Here is a 14,708-nt window from a genome sequence, read left to right on the forward strand (position 1 = left end):
ACTGTGACCTTGGGAACGCGGCAGATATTTGCATGAAGCTCGAAAGAGGGACCTCCCACCTCTGCTACTTCATCCTCCTCTGGATCTTGCACCTCGCTTCTTATTTCCTTGACAACACATGAAGGGAAAGCCACTTCATAAAAGTCATTACTCTGTAACAAGTGCAGCAGCCCACAGACCCATTAGAGAGGCAGGCAAGATAAAGGGTTACATGGCTGAAAGCAAGGTTAAAAGATTTAATTCCTCCCTAAGCTCATCAGCGCTCATCAGCAGGGAAATATATCAGCTTGTTAAGGAGAGAAATCAAGGCGTTTATGTAGAGGAATAAGCTGAGATGAAGCCTCGCTGGAGAATCCACTGTCACTGTGAACTGCACATTCAACGCTGCCACACTACCAATGTTAACCTTGCATGAGACAAAGAAGTTTCTCCGGGAAAAAAAAAAAAAATCATAATTATGAGTTCTGTGAGGCCACTGAAAATGAACAATAAATATATTCTCACACACATTGAAGAAAACAAATAAATAACAAGTTTGCTCTGCAACAGCGTGTTTACAAAAGCGCCAACAGAAATTTCTTTTATGGCTCTCTCACTTCTAGACAAGCATAAATGTATCTTGGAAATTGTAAGTAACTATTCAACAGGGATGTTTAGGAAAAATGAGCTGAGGACATTCGTCTCCGACGCGCCTAACTGCCTGCTCTCTGAGATGACAATGATTGACTATGTTTTGAAGCACAAACAAATATATGTGACAGAACATTTAGCTGCACTGCAATGCAAACGAAATTTCAAACAAACAAACAACAGGGTGTCTATAAAAAACGGTTACTTATTATAGTCTACACACCTATACATCCAATTAGTGTAATTGGATTTGAGGCGGTTAAGCCTGTGATTAGGAGAGAGTCCAGTGTAAAATAGAAGGGCAGCTACTCTCTACCTCTAAACATTTGCATACTAAAGACAAGCTGGATGTTGATGTGTTTTTGACGTAGACAAACTGTCTTGTGAGTATCAATCAAGAGAAGACTTAGCTACTAAACACAATCATTCAATTAGTGCTAGCATGTTTTGTGTCAAAATGTTTTTAGGGGTATAGTTTCACCACAACAGAAGAATAAAAGTACGAAAATTAAAAAAAAATATATATAAGAAGAAGCAAAGTATAACTACAGAAACTACTGACCGATAATTTAGATGAGTGAAAAGAACCAAAAAAATGTTCAACTCCAGAACTGGAGCACTGCTCATAAGAAATGTTTCAACTTGGTGATGAGACAGGATCCCCTCCGGCAAATGACACAACTCTGTTGCAATACGTGTATAAATAGTTGCGTAATTTTGAAAAAGATTTCTCCGAGCAAAGCTACTTAACTTGTCAGATGCATCTTGCATGCTACTCTTCCATTCAAAAAGACTCAGCCTGATGTTTTGTAGTATGCCAAAAATCTGTCTATTATACACAGAATTAAATCTCACAGTGTATCCAATCTAGCTACAAAACAGAACCAGCAGAAAGTTAATTATCAGCAATATCTACTGGGAAAATACAAATCAGCAACAAGACTGAAGAAAAGAGGACAGAGTGGTTGAAGAAATAAGTGAGAGAGGTGAGGCTTGACATTACTTGTGTCAGGTGTGGTGGCCATGGTTGAGACTATGACAGGTGGACCAGTGCGACGTCCAACCATCTTGGCGTTGTTAAGATTTTGCACTTGGAGATTGGAGGTAGAAGTCACGGGAACAATGGTGCTCTCGGGAGCAGCATTGATTCCTTTCCGGAGAAGTTGCGGGCTGTGAAGGGGGCTCGGCGCTGCTATCGGCGACGCTGGGGGGAGGTTGGGGGCTCTCTTCATCAGCTCCATGGGGGAAAAGGAGCCGGAGAAGGTTTTGGGTGCCGCTCCAGGGGTTCCTGGGGCTGGTGGAGGCTGCTGTCCGAGAGCAGACATGTTGAGACCGGTGTGGGCATTGTACACGGGGAAGGCTCTTGCCTGAGTAACAGCGTTGCCGTATCCCCCGGGGCTGACGGGGAACGCTCCACTCGTCAGGGGCCGTACTCCTGGGTAGGTGGTGGTCTCCAGAAGGTGCTGGGATGGAGCGCTGCTAGGTCGCCTGCCAAGAAATTCTCCCATCCTGGGGGATATGGTCGGGATGTTGGTGGGAGGTTGCTGCATCAGACTGGGGTCCATAGTCAAACCCTGAGGCTGCATGTAGAGGTCGTTGCGGTGGCTGAAACTGTTGGATCGTGTACGCAGTGCGACGCCACCTGCCTTGCAGCTAAGCACCACGCGGGAGAGCACGCGGGCTTGAGCCAAGTTTGGGGCCACAGAGCGGACATCGTGGTCCTCCATCATACCCAGCGTGGCGGTGGAATCAAAGCCATGGTTCAGCAGGAGAGTGATACTGCTCTCAGCCAAACCTTCAGATCTGAGGAAACCCAGGAAGTTAGGGTCCACCATCTTCTTGGGGTCTGCAGCACTGGGGTGGTGAAGAGGCATGCCGGAGGTCACTCCAGCTGTGGCAGCCACCATGGCAGAGCTGGGGTCGTAGCTGGGGTCGTAGGGCAGCCTCTGGGAGGCTATAGCTCCATAAGCCCGGGGGAGAGCTCCGTCCATTCCTTGACAAGCTGGGTCCACCACGGAACTGGTGGCAGCTGACTGGCGGGGGTCCAAGGGCAAGCTGTGGTTGATATTGTTATAAGCCTGGCGAGCGCAGAGAGACGGCGGCTCGGCGGCGTAGAAAGGCAGAGGGGGCTGGACCCCGTAGACCGAAGGAGCAGGAGAGCTGCCACCAATACGCTGGGCGTCCGGGATCATCTTAGATCCCAGCGCTTCCCTGTACAAACGGCTCAGCTCGTGGATGGGAGGGGGAGGAGGCGGCGGGGGAGGCGGGGGAGGAGGTGGAGGAGGGGGCGGCGCGGGGGTAGGTGTGGAAGCGGCGGCCAGCACGGAAGGTGTGGCCCTTGCCTGTCCTTGATCCCAGGTAGGCCTCACCCCCCCAGCGCTGGGCCCGTAATGCGGCGCTGATCTGATGAGCAGGTGCTTGTTATCCCTATAAAACCCAGATTCTTCTGGGGGCTGACCAGATAAGGCAGCGTCGGTCAGGTAGTAATCCTGAGGCGGCACGGACGACCGGCCTGCCATCATCTGCCTGAAGTAGAGGCTGCTGCTCAGATCGGGCACCGAGTTCTTCCTCAGCACCTGCTGCTGCCCACCATGCCGGTCCTGCTGGATCTGCCCGTACAGGGAGGACTGGAGAACCGGATCCTGTTTCTCGCAAAGATCTCCGTGATGGTGAAGCCACACTCCACAGTCTCCTCCACCCAGCACCAGAGAATTCCTACGCCCCGCAATGGTGCCGCAGTAGTGACAGCGACTGGCAGCCCTGTCGCTCTGGCCTTCTACCCATTCAGGACCGTGCTGGCCCAGAGAGCCACCGAAATGCGACTGCTCGCTTGAGTTAGGCATCGGTGAAGACAATAAAGCGGACGGCTATAAAAAGCGGAAAATAGAGCCGGGTGTTTTGTTTCAACTCTCCAGTTACACTCACCCCCCTAATCAAAAAAGGAGGAGTGTAGAGAAGAGGAGAAAAGGTGAAGCATGAGGTACCCTTCTACCTGATCTGCAGCTGTAGCCCCCCCTCATCACCACCCCTCCCCTCACTCTTAAGTGCACGCTATCATGTAGCTCCCTGCTGGCAGCCTATCTAAATAATTCAGCCCTGGAAACATTAGAAATCCATGAGGAGAGACGCACAACATGACGAACACACACACACACAGACACACGCATGCGGAGCACACACACACTCAAACAGAATAACACACCTTCAAGGCGATGCTCTACTCCATTCTACTGCAGGTTTCATGCTTGTGCTGAGCAGCAGCACGCTTACATTCCCAACCAAGACCGAGAGAGTAAAGAAATTGGGCCGAAAACTCATGCTGGACAATGACAACAGAATGGAGGAGGGGACGAGACGCACTAATCCAATGGGGTTGATGCACGCCATTGGCAGGGACCGTCCCCTCGTCCACAGCGTTTGCCACAAGGGGATTAGCGTCAAACTAAAACCTGCTTAAATCCACTGCCCCCTGTGACATCACTTGAACCAGATAGTGTACATAGGCAGCACGCTGCTGAGGCCCCTGGATGTGTTCACACAGTGCAGAGCTACACAGTGTTTATGGTGCTCAGTGGTTACTACTAACCCCTCCACTGGCCTGCAGCCGGCATCCCTCTGGGCATGAATGGATATTCCCAGAGGGATCGGGCGGAGGTTGGGGACCGACATGCTCGCTCTAGTCTGTCCCGTGAGAGAAGGGGGGTGGGGAGGGGGGATGGGGGGTAGGTTGCAAAGGCCAGACGCGTATAAGTACCAGTGGGGGTCAGATGCAATCCAGTGTCCAATAGAAGGCAAGCCAGGAGATGCTCCGCTTTAACCATGAAGACTGCACAGCCTCCTCTACTGGGCAGTAACTGTCACATAATGTGAATACACACAAACTGATACACAGTGATATGAAGCACACAGAGAGGACAGCAATCAGTCATCATGTTATATACTGTCTGAGTCATTCAGAATCATTGTAGTTCATTGTATACTAGACCTAAAGCACATACATTTTTTTTTAAATCAAACAGTTTCAGACAGAAAGCATCAAAAATTAGTAAAAAAAAAAAAAAAATCCCAAATGATGAGATCTCAAATTGCTTGACCTACAGTCCGGAAATGTTTGGTTTATATTGAGAAAGACAGGACAATATAATATTTGAGATGTCATGTCACTATCATGATGAGTCCATGCTTCAAATGCTTCCAAAATTTTTTGCACTTTGCACCTACACACACACACACACAAACACACACACACACAGCAGATGAACAAGAGAGCAGATGTGGCCTTATCTGAGATGGTGCCATGAGAGATAACTGCCGGTGTTTACCTGCCATGACAAGAGCAATGTAAACAAAAAGAAAAAGAAAGAAAAAAACGGTGGCAGGAGGAGAAGAGAGAAAGGAGCTTTGATAAGAGTGTGATGGTGGAGAGAGAAAAAAGAGCCGATAAGACAGGAGACTGCCAGCTTCAACTTCACCTCCAAGACGAGACAGGGTGGGATAGGACGAGGCATGAGGGGAAGGGGGGATATGATTGGACTGCACTGGACCGTAACAACTAGATGGCTCCAAGCCTGTTTCTATTCTGTGCTTTATTTCTGTTTGAAATAGGCAACAGTGGTTTTAAAGGAAGAGTTTTCTCTGTGTTCTCCTGAAGCTGAGACACAGAGACAGCGTGACCGAGATGGGCTAAATTTACTACAGTTTAGGAGTGACAGGGAACTGCTATAGTACTGGGTCTCTTTATGGTGTCCCACTACCTGTCAAGCCGCCGAGGGAAACGCTATAACCAGCTTGTTTTTCATTTTAGAGCTTAAGTGATGCAATAATGATTTAAGAGCGAAGAGGAGAAAAAAAAACAAAAAAAACAGATTGTTTCATTATGGAACATCCAAATTGGAGAACATTAAGTAGGTCAAAACAAAAAAAGAAATCAGAACAGTTTCTTTTTTCCCCTGTGGCCCTGAACAGTCCAGGATGATGCACATCTGAAGGATGGATTCTTTCATCGGAGGTAAAGCATACCTAGCAATTTCCTCGCAGTGATTTCTGAGCGCTGTCCTCCCAGGTCTGAGTCTCCCCGTGCTTTTTTGTCAGCTGTAAAACACACCATTAATCACTGTGTTGTATCTCTCTACGGCAATCGCCGACAATAACTTCTTTTAATAAGCCCCTTCCAGGGCCGTGTGTCACTCAGATCCCCGCTTCCCGACAAAATATTAATAACAATAATAAACATCTCAAGTAGAGCCGGGCTAGCGTTGCTAAAACTGAAACAAGGATATGGCATATCATATCTCCTGCCATGCAAATTGCTGCATTTCCCACAATTCATAAGCAACAGAGGCTGGGGTACCATATTCATCTTGTCTACATCCTCTGATATGCCTCTCATGAGAGCTGCTCCATAATTAAGTGAGCATGCTATATTACACTCATCAAGCAACAGGGATCTGTACTTGCTTGCATGAATAATATAATAGAAGAAAAGACAACCCTCAAAACTTACACGGTGGATGTTTGCAACAGAATCGATGCCAACGCTCGGCTGGGCTCGCTCACAGCCAATCCTACAGCTCTGTGAAAGACCTCTAGGTACAATGTGTTGAACAGACGTCCAGCAACAGTCATGCCTTTGGAGCAATCTGGCCATCTTTCTAGGGCACAGGACGCTAACGGCAGGACTTGGCAGGCAGGGCAGGGAGAGATAGCTGCAGAATGATTTACATAGCTGCGACTCTACAACTGCTGATCCATTAAACTTTCATAGGGACTTCATAAATTAAAACCATGACTGGAAGAACTTGAAAATTCTACTCAATTACTGTGATTGTACAGTATATTAAAGTTTTAACGAGCCTCTGGGCCTTTTTCTTGCTCTAACACAAGCGCGGGGAAGGAGGGGAGGGGGCGACGAGGAAAGAAAAACACATGGTACCAATTCTGGTCCGATGGCTTTCGTAGGATTCACATCTGCTGTGTTATCAAGACACTGTCCTCCGCCTCTTTACCACCTCACAGCTCTGTGGCGCGTGACACAGCATGTCACACATTTGTACGGGTGGGAGGACTGTGGGACAGAGCGAGAGCCGCTACTCCCGGCCCCGTGTCGCCAGGGCGAGACCTGCGGTAGACTTGGTGAGGAGGAGACTAATTTGAGTTGTTTGTTGTCGGGGTTTTTTTTTTTTCTTCCTTTTTCTTCCATTTTAAAAAACGGTGTTTGATTTGTTCCCTTCTTCGCCTCGTGCGCAGCCCCGCGCTCCGCCTGCCTATCATTATCAAGCCAGTGGCCCATACTGCATCACAGATGGGGCAGACAGAAGGGAGAGACGACAGCCCGCTTGCTTTTTGGAGAGACGAGGAGTGTGCAGCTGAGTGAGAGAAGAGGGAGGGAAGGAGAGCGAGAGAGAGAGAAAGACAGAGGAGAAAGGATGGAACAGAAATTGCATCCACGTCGGTGATGAAGAAAGACTTTGAAATAACACTTTTTACAACATGTTCAGCCAAGCAGAAGTAAAGTAGCAGAGGGTAAATACACACTAAGAAAAGACTGATATGCATTACCGACGCTGGTGTCGAAAGAATGAAAATTAAAATAACCAAAGAGTCTCATCAGAGTTTAATGTCATCTTCACCCGAGCAGCAGTTACAGACCCTAACACCACCCTCAGAAAACTCTGAGTTTTGGCACTAAGCCTTTACGCTCTGAGCATGGACGCTCACACTTGGCACCAAAATAAACAAACTGGGATAAGAAGACCAAGGCATCTGCACAATAATGGACACCTGACTGTAGGTGAAATGACCTATATCATATAATATAATAGCATGTAGCCATCAGACCATATGTTATGTTACACGACAACGCTAATTACATTAATATATATGTGGTTGTAAAGACGTACGATCAACACTGGAAAGAACAATTGTCTGCTGAGCCACTTTTGTGTTTTTGTTCAGCAGCTAATATGGATAAATTATATTCTAATTCTAATTACGCAACCGTAAAGCGCCATCATGTAACCCGACATTAATAAAATGCAGATGTTGATTAAAACATTATCTGACTAGATTAGAGCAGCTCTAATCTAACCCAGAGGGGAAACACTATTGCAGCCGACAAGCAAAAAAAAAAAAAAAAAAAAAAAAGACAACAGTCTTAGCAAAAAGGGAGTGGGGGGGAAAAAAATGTAAATAAAAAAATAAAAGCAGATCAGGAGCAGAACTGTCCTCCCTCCCAGCCACACAGCCCAGTTGCTGCAGAATGATAAACATTGGTTCAGCTCAAATTAAGCTGAGAACATGAAAGGACCTGAGGCTGGGAGGAACATGGGCCATGGCAGATCACTCCTCATCTCTTCAGATGACAGAAATGAATCTCTTCACCCCTGAGAGAGAAAGAGAGAGGGGGAGAGAGAGAGAGAGAGAATGGGAGAAAGAGAAAGAGAGAGAGAGAAGGCTCCTCTCTCTATTCCTCATAACCCTGAATTAAAGCTGATGCTTCCCAGCAGTTGCTTTGATTGAGCTAACTAGCAGCTTTTGATAAAAACAGTTGCAACCAGCTCCCTGCCTCCTTATTTGCAGACAGGCCAGATTATGCTAAATACATATCAAGGACTTAAATGGCTTAATCAGCCTTGTCATCTCGCCACCGGGTTTCCTTAGATACCACAGTTCTGATCCCTCTGCCATAGATGCCGATGTAAATATGTGAGAATAAACCATTTCAGATGTAGTATAATATATATATTAAAAAAAAACAAGTTACACCTTGCATTGGAAACCGTCTTGGATAATGAGAGTTGTTGTTCTTTTTTTTTTCCATTAGTGTCGGGGAAAATCAGTATAGAAACAAAGGCGGGGGGGCTCTGTTGGACAGTGCAGAGAAAGTGTGGTCTCAGCAGACGTTTTTCAAAGAGAACGCTCCAGATTTCCGCTTGAAAGAGATTGAGGAGAGACAGCACGAATCACGGCTTCAGCTGCTCTGTATCTGTTTGCCAACTGCGGGCCTGGCTGCAGCGTGAACCTGGACTAAGATGAGTTACTCCCCGGCAGTAGCCAAAAGAAGCCCTGTGAGGATTTTTTTTTTTTTTACCTGCGTTTGCGAAAAACAAAAAAGCGAAAAGAGCCCTCGCTTCATGTGTGTTCTCTCTCCTTAACGCGGAGACAATCACCATGGCAGCCTTATCACGCCGCTACACGCAATCAGTGGGACAACTTTGCCTGGTCATTGGCTCATGAACAAATCACAAGCTGTTTTTTTTCTCCCTTTCTTTTTCTTTTTTCTTTTTTTAAGCCCTCACAATGGCCGCCAGAGGACTGATTCACTGATCCTGTATGATGGCCATCTGGAGAGCTCTTGTGTGTGTGTGTGTGTGTGTGTATGTACATCTGAGTGTGTGAGCGAGAGAGAAAGAACATCGACAGGTATGCTCACCATGAAGTAACTCCGCATGCATCACAGCAACACCTGTTACCGTCTCTCTGAGCGTCTCTGCTGGGCTTTGAGCACATGCCCAGCAGAGCAGACTAACTGTTGTTCCCTCAGGAGCCACTAACTACCTCAGATGTCTGATTCGCATGGACGCAACAGCTGGACGGCCGACCGACCGACCGACCGACCGACCGACCGACCGACGCCCCAAATCAGGAAGGATTTCCACCAATGAAGGATCCACCTGTGCTGTGAAATATTATATGACTCTTTGTGGCCGAGCCCATTTCTCAACAGCGGCGGTGGAGTCACATCGCTAACTGATAACATGAATCTCACAAAAGCAGCAGTTCCCAACCTTTTCCGTAAGTTGAATATCTCCAAAGAAAATGTTGGCAGCCCACATCTAAACCAAACTAAAAACAGTACGGAGGCTAAATGATGTGTTCTCATGGTACTTTTAGATGATGAGGATGAAACAGGATTGAACTAAGCAGGAGGAACATGTAGGAAGCTCAGTTTTTCCTTTTTGTATGTTGGGGCAGATCACGCCTTGATTCACCATCTGTCTCCTCCTGACTCTCTCTCCTTTTAACTCTTCCTGTTGCTAACCAGCAATTCATTTGGATTCTGGATGCAGTTTTTCATCTTAGTTAGATGTGCTTCCTAATGAGCAATCAGACTGAGATGGCAGTGAAGTAAATAATGTGATCCAGCTGAGCAACAAGACAGTTAACACAAAAGCGGATAAGCAAATCAATTTTCCTCTGTTTTTCCTTTTACTAATTCTACACCTGATTTTGCATACATCTGCCAAAGCCTGATATAATATAATTATAATAAGTCTATACATATGTATATCTATGAGACATTAGATTACATAATTCATGTATAACTATGTTAATTTCAGGGGGTCTAATAAGAGGATGAGTTGTGTAATTCAACAAATACACAACAGGGTGGACTTCTTTTTTTTAAGTTAACTCTGATTATTCTTTGGCCAAATTGGCCAGAGAAAGTACAAGAAAAAATAAAACTGCTTTCAAGAAGGAAATATTATCTTTATAAAATTTAATTACATGAATAATGTGATGTCACGTCCTCTGCTCCTCATGTGGGCTAACAGGCTAATAACTCTGGGTTCATCAGTGTTTGGGATCTATAATACTAGGATTGGGTTTCTTGGACCCAACTATATGGGCTCATGCAGGATGCGCAACATATGTCCCTCATTCCAAGCGCACGACGCCGAGGTGCTTACATCATGCTGCAAAACAAATACGCTGGCAGTGGGGGTAATGGTGCGTCTAGCTTCATTTTCCAGCACTGCAGTCATGTCTGCCTCTCCCCGCGCTGGCTCCAGGAGGGCCCAGCGGCTTAACAAGCCTCTCGGGGACCCAGACAGCAGAGAGGAGATGATTTTACCTCAGGACACAGTCTGACAGCCACACACACACACACACAAATATATATACACACACACACACTGGGTAAAGTCAAACAAGTGGGTTTAAAAATGCGCATCCACAAGGCTTCAGACACAGTTTATACACCCACACAAAGACTCATATTCCTTGTTGCCTAGGCTGACTTTGTAGCTATGTGCACAGCAGGGGGCTCCTATTCTGCGCTCAGGCCCCTTCAATGCAACACCACCGGCTCTCTAATCCACAACCTTAAGCCTAATAATCACCACAGTTCATGGTGTAAAAATTGGCTACTTCCAAACAGCCGTGACAGGATAGCAACCGCTCAATCCCCTGCGGTAATCTAACTTGAGTTCAGATGTTTAGAGATTTCTCCATAACCACAAGTCACATAACAGACACTCCTACACAAACAAACAGCCGCTCGGATAGAGAGAGAGAGACAGAGAGAGACAGAGAGAGGCAGAGAGAGACAGAGAGAGGCTAGAGTAAAGCGGTAATCTCATTTACATCCACCAGATGACTGTTGGCTGCTGAGGTCAACATTTATACACTGGTTACTGTAGAATCTGACATGTGCTGTGTGCCAGGAGAAAATTACAGCAATCAATGGGTATTGATCACCGATAGGTCTTGGGTTGTGCTAATAACAATAAGGATGGTTGGCTCGGGGATGTACAGCTCTGTCAGTGAGGGAACAAAGCTCTTTCTTCAGCTACAGGTGGATTTTTTTTCCTTATGTATAAATCTGTTGTAGCTTTCCTTGTGCAAATGAGCAAATTAACGCTTATTAAATTATAGCTAAAATGATAATCATAATTATTCTGCTCGACACTGAGCAGAATTATTTTTGCAGATTTCTGGGCATTTGCAAACCTTAGCATCCATCTTCACAGCAACAATACAGATTACTGCTTCGATTCATAATAATCCTACAGTTTAGTATCAGATAATTTAGCACTTGACTTGATGCACTGGAGCTGCAAAGTACAAAAGAGTCAATATCACATCCAGATTAGGTTTAATTAACTGTGAAATGTAACAATCGTGATTGTAGATGTGATGCGAGTCAGAGGCATAAGACAGAATAAGTGTACAAGTGTGTAAAGAGAAGGTATAAAAAAGTTGTAAAGGAAGACACATACTCTTTACTTTACCTTCACAGATCCGGTCCAGCCGCTGTCTCTTCACTTTGTGTTTGTCAGTCAGGGACATGGCGTCAAACACAGCTCGGCACAGGACGGCACGGCTCGGCACGGCTCGGCTCGGCACGGCAAAGCACGGCACAGGGAACGACCCCCCTCCTCCTCCTCAACCACAAATACTGACAAAAGGTTCAAACTCCTAGTGCACTGTCAGCACTATTCCCCGGGGCATACCGCCTCGGCACATACACCTGGAACGGGGGAAAAAAAAAGAAGAGACACAGAAAAAATTGGTTAAACACAACATCACCGATCCACATAAATACACATACACACAATATAGTATACTGTATATACACACACAATATTGATGTACAAGTGTGTGGGAAAAAAAACAAACTCTGTGACACAGGGAGGCATTAAAGAGTCCTTGACTACAAAGTCACACAGCCTCTTGCACACAAAGAGCAGAGGAAGCTGCAGGCAATAAATATACAGAAAATCAGTGAATCACACACACACACACACACACACACACACACACACACACACACACACACACACACAGATACTGTTGGTGACAAAGTGCCCCATTTGCTCTAAAAATGACAAAGCTTCCAGGCTCTAAAAGCTCCACTTTTCTGCTGTTTGAGGTGTGTTTTCTTTTACTGACAAACACTCATCTGAAGATCCATCCACAGCGACACTGTGTCACTCGTCACATTCCATATTGATTGCGGTGACATTTGAGGTATCTCAACTTAAGACACATAACAATCTACTTTCTCTCTCTCTCTTTTTTTTTACCCCTCAAAGCCATTCCAAACAAAAGTGAGCACACAGATACTTATTCATCTGACAAATGTTGATCTAAGGGAAGTGTGAGCGAAGCCGTTAGAACTTGTGAAGGCAGATTTATCATCTGACAAAAAAAATAAAAAGCAGCTCTCGAGCCGAGGTGCTGCTCCTGAAGGTTGACAGACTGTCGTGTAATGACACATTCAGGCCAACAGAGGGTAGTTAAAATCTACTCAGAGAGGAGAACACTGTCTCAGTTACATCTCGACACTATATAGTGTCAATGCATCACATCTTTACTTCGCTCAGACTTTAAGAATTTATTTCAAAATACAAAAAGGAACTCCTCCGCTTCAAATCCTCTTACTCATCTCTTACTCCTTCTCTAAACTTCAATAAAACCTCTTTTTGACCAAAAACCTAGACTGGAAATCATGTCATCAATCATCTTATTCCAGAGTAAGTCAGTTTTTAGGGAAGTTAAGATAATTAAAAAGTGACTCAACAAAGGGCTTTCAGTTCAGTGCCACGGGCAGACATGAGGGCAATCATTTATTCGCACAAATGAGTCTTTGTAAGAGACAAAACAGACGAGTGTGCATTTCTTCGCTGGCAGTTACAGAAAAGAGTGCAGCCAGCATCAGCATCTTGGCAAATAAGAGGAAAATGAGTGCAGCACAGGAGGGATTATATGTTGCAAACGCCACATCATGCTTGTCCGTGGGCCGGGAGCCAGGAGCACCTCTGCTCTTTCTAGAAAAGTGCTGAGAGCCCCCGAAAACAGCTCGGCGGTGCCAGAAAGCATCGGGGCAAAGTCATTACTTAAAGTCTTCATCGGTGCTTTGTAGTCAGGATTTTTAGAATAAAGAGAAAAGGAAAGGAGGGTGAGACGAAGGTAAAGAGTTCAAATGGAAAACAGCACACTCTGTCTATAGCAGTGAGAAGCCGTGTTAGTCTCAGTCATCAGCGTAATTTGTCAGAATTGGCTGGTCAGGACTGGAGCTCAGGGTGATGGTGATGGTGGTGGTGGTGGGTGGGTGGTGGTTGTGAAATGTGACATTATCAGGACGTGTCCACACATATGGGACCCGTGCACACTGGGAAAAATACATGGAGCAGTTTGCAACACCTCGTAAATATGTCAGCAGACACTTCTAAATATGTCTGAGGGGGATGAAGACATCATCAGGTCAGATTTCTCTCATTTGCTCTTCAGTTAAGGATTTCAATACATTTCCCAGGATGCTTTTTTGACAACAACAAAGAAAGGACAGACGCATTACAGCTTTTCAGTGACAGGTGGGTGTATATATACACATGCACTCAGCCTTTTGAGTAAAGCAGAGTGTGCAGTGCACTATTCAACCTGAGAACAAATGTATTTGTTCAGACAAGCAGAGATTTCAAAGAGACAAAATGTTACAGCATCCAAAGCTAAAATCCTGAGATTTAACCATCTCAGTTTTTATGTCTCTACCCCAATTAGCAACAGCACTAAGATAATTCATTTACCAAGCTGAAAAAGCTTCATGAGACTGCTAATTTATTTACTTAAGACTTTAAAAGGCACCCTGCAGAGAAATTGCACAACTTTGAAAAAAGCTTTGAGAGAGAAATGAATAATCTAATCAAATCAGAGTCAATTGATGGAAAAATTAACCTGCAACTGTTTTGATAACTGATTGATTCTCCTCAAGCTAAAAAAAAAAATTGTTTTGCAGATTATGGAAATGGAGTATTGGTTCAACAAAACGAGATGGGAGAGATTTTCCAGCGGCACATTTCAGTTTTTTCGACGGCCCCAAAAAAAAAAAAAAACGGAGCTGTCGATCAAAAAACGTATCAGCCAGTTAACCGATCGAATGTATGAAATGTCTCTGGGGAGAAACACAAGATGTGAAGAAAACGCCAGAGAGCTGAAGCGCTCTTTCACCAGAGAGAGATCTCGCTCCACCTGCATTTTCTCGGCGGTCAGAGAAGAGAAAGTGTGACCACACAGAGCGGGTCACTCTCCAACCAGGCAGCAGTCTGGCACCAGTGTGTTAACGGGCTGCTGGAAGGCCTCACCCCTGTTACTTGATTCATTTCACTTCTCCTCTCGGTCCGTCCTCTTTTCTTTTCATCTGTCCATCTCTCTGTAGTGCTGCTGCCTCTGAGGTCTCTCACACAGAGTCATCAATCCCTGGGCTCTCTTCCAGGGCCAGTGTGAGTGTGTGTGTGTGTGTGTGTGTGTGTGTGTGTGTGACAGAAAGAGTGAGAGTGACAGAAAGGGAGGGAAGC

The 14,708-nt window shown here is 45.6% G+C and overlaps 1 protein-coding gene across 2 annotated transcripts in view; it reads right to left on the bottom strand.

The window, feature by feature from the left end:
* LOC311002324 (C-terminal-binding protein 2) overlaps positions 1-14,708 on the bottom strand; it is a 94,509-nt gene that overhangs the window by 40,190 nt on the left and 39,611 nt on the right. Inside the window, exon 2 of one of the 2 annotated variants that reach the window (XM_083993661.1) lies at positions 11,643-11,881. In XM_083993661.1, coding sequence (XP_083849787.1) covers positions 11,643-11,700 — 58 coding nt within the window. In that variant the 5' untranslated portion in view covers positions 11,701-11,881. Of the gene's footprint in view, positions 1-11,630; positions 11,882-14,708 lie in introns of both variants that reach the window. The other variant, XM_083993660.1, reaches the window with a different exon arrangement.

Source organism: Trachurus trachurus, assembly GCF_905171665.1.
Source record: "Trachurus trachurus genome assembly, chromosome: 19".
Lineage (NCBI taxonomy): Eukaryota > Metazoa > Chordata > Actinopteri > Carangiformes > Carangidae > Trachurus > Trachurus trachurus.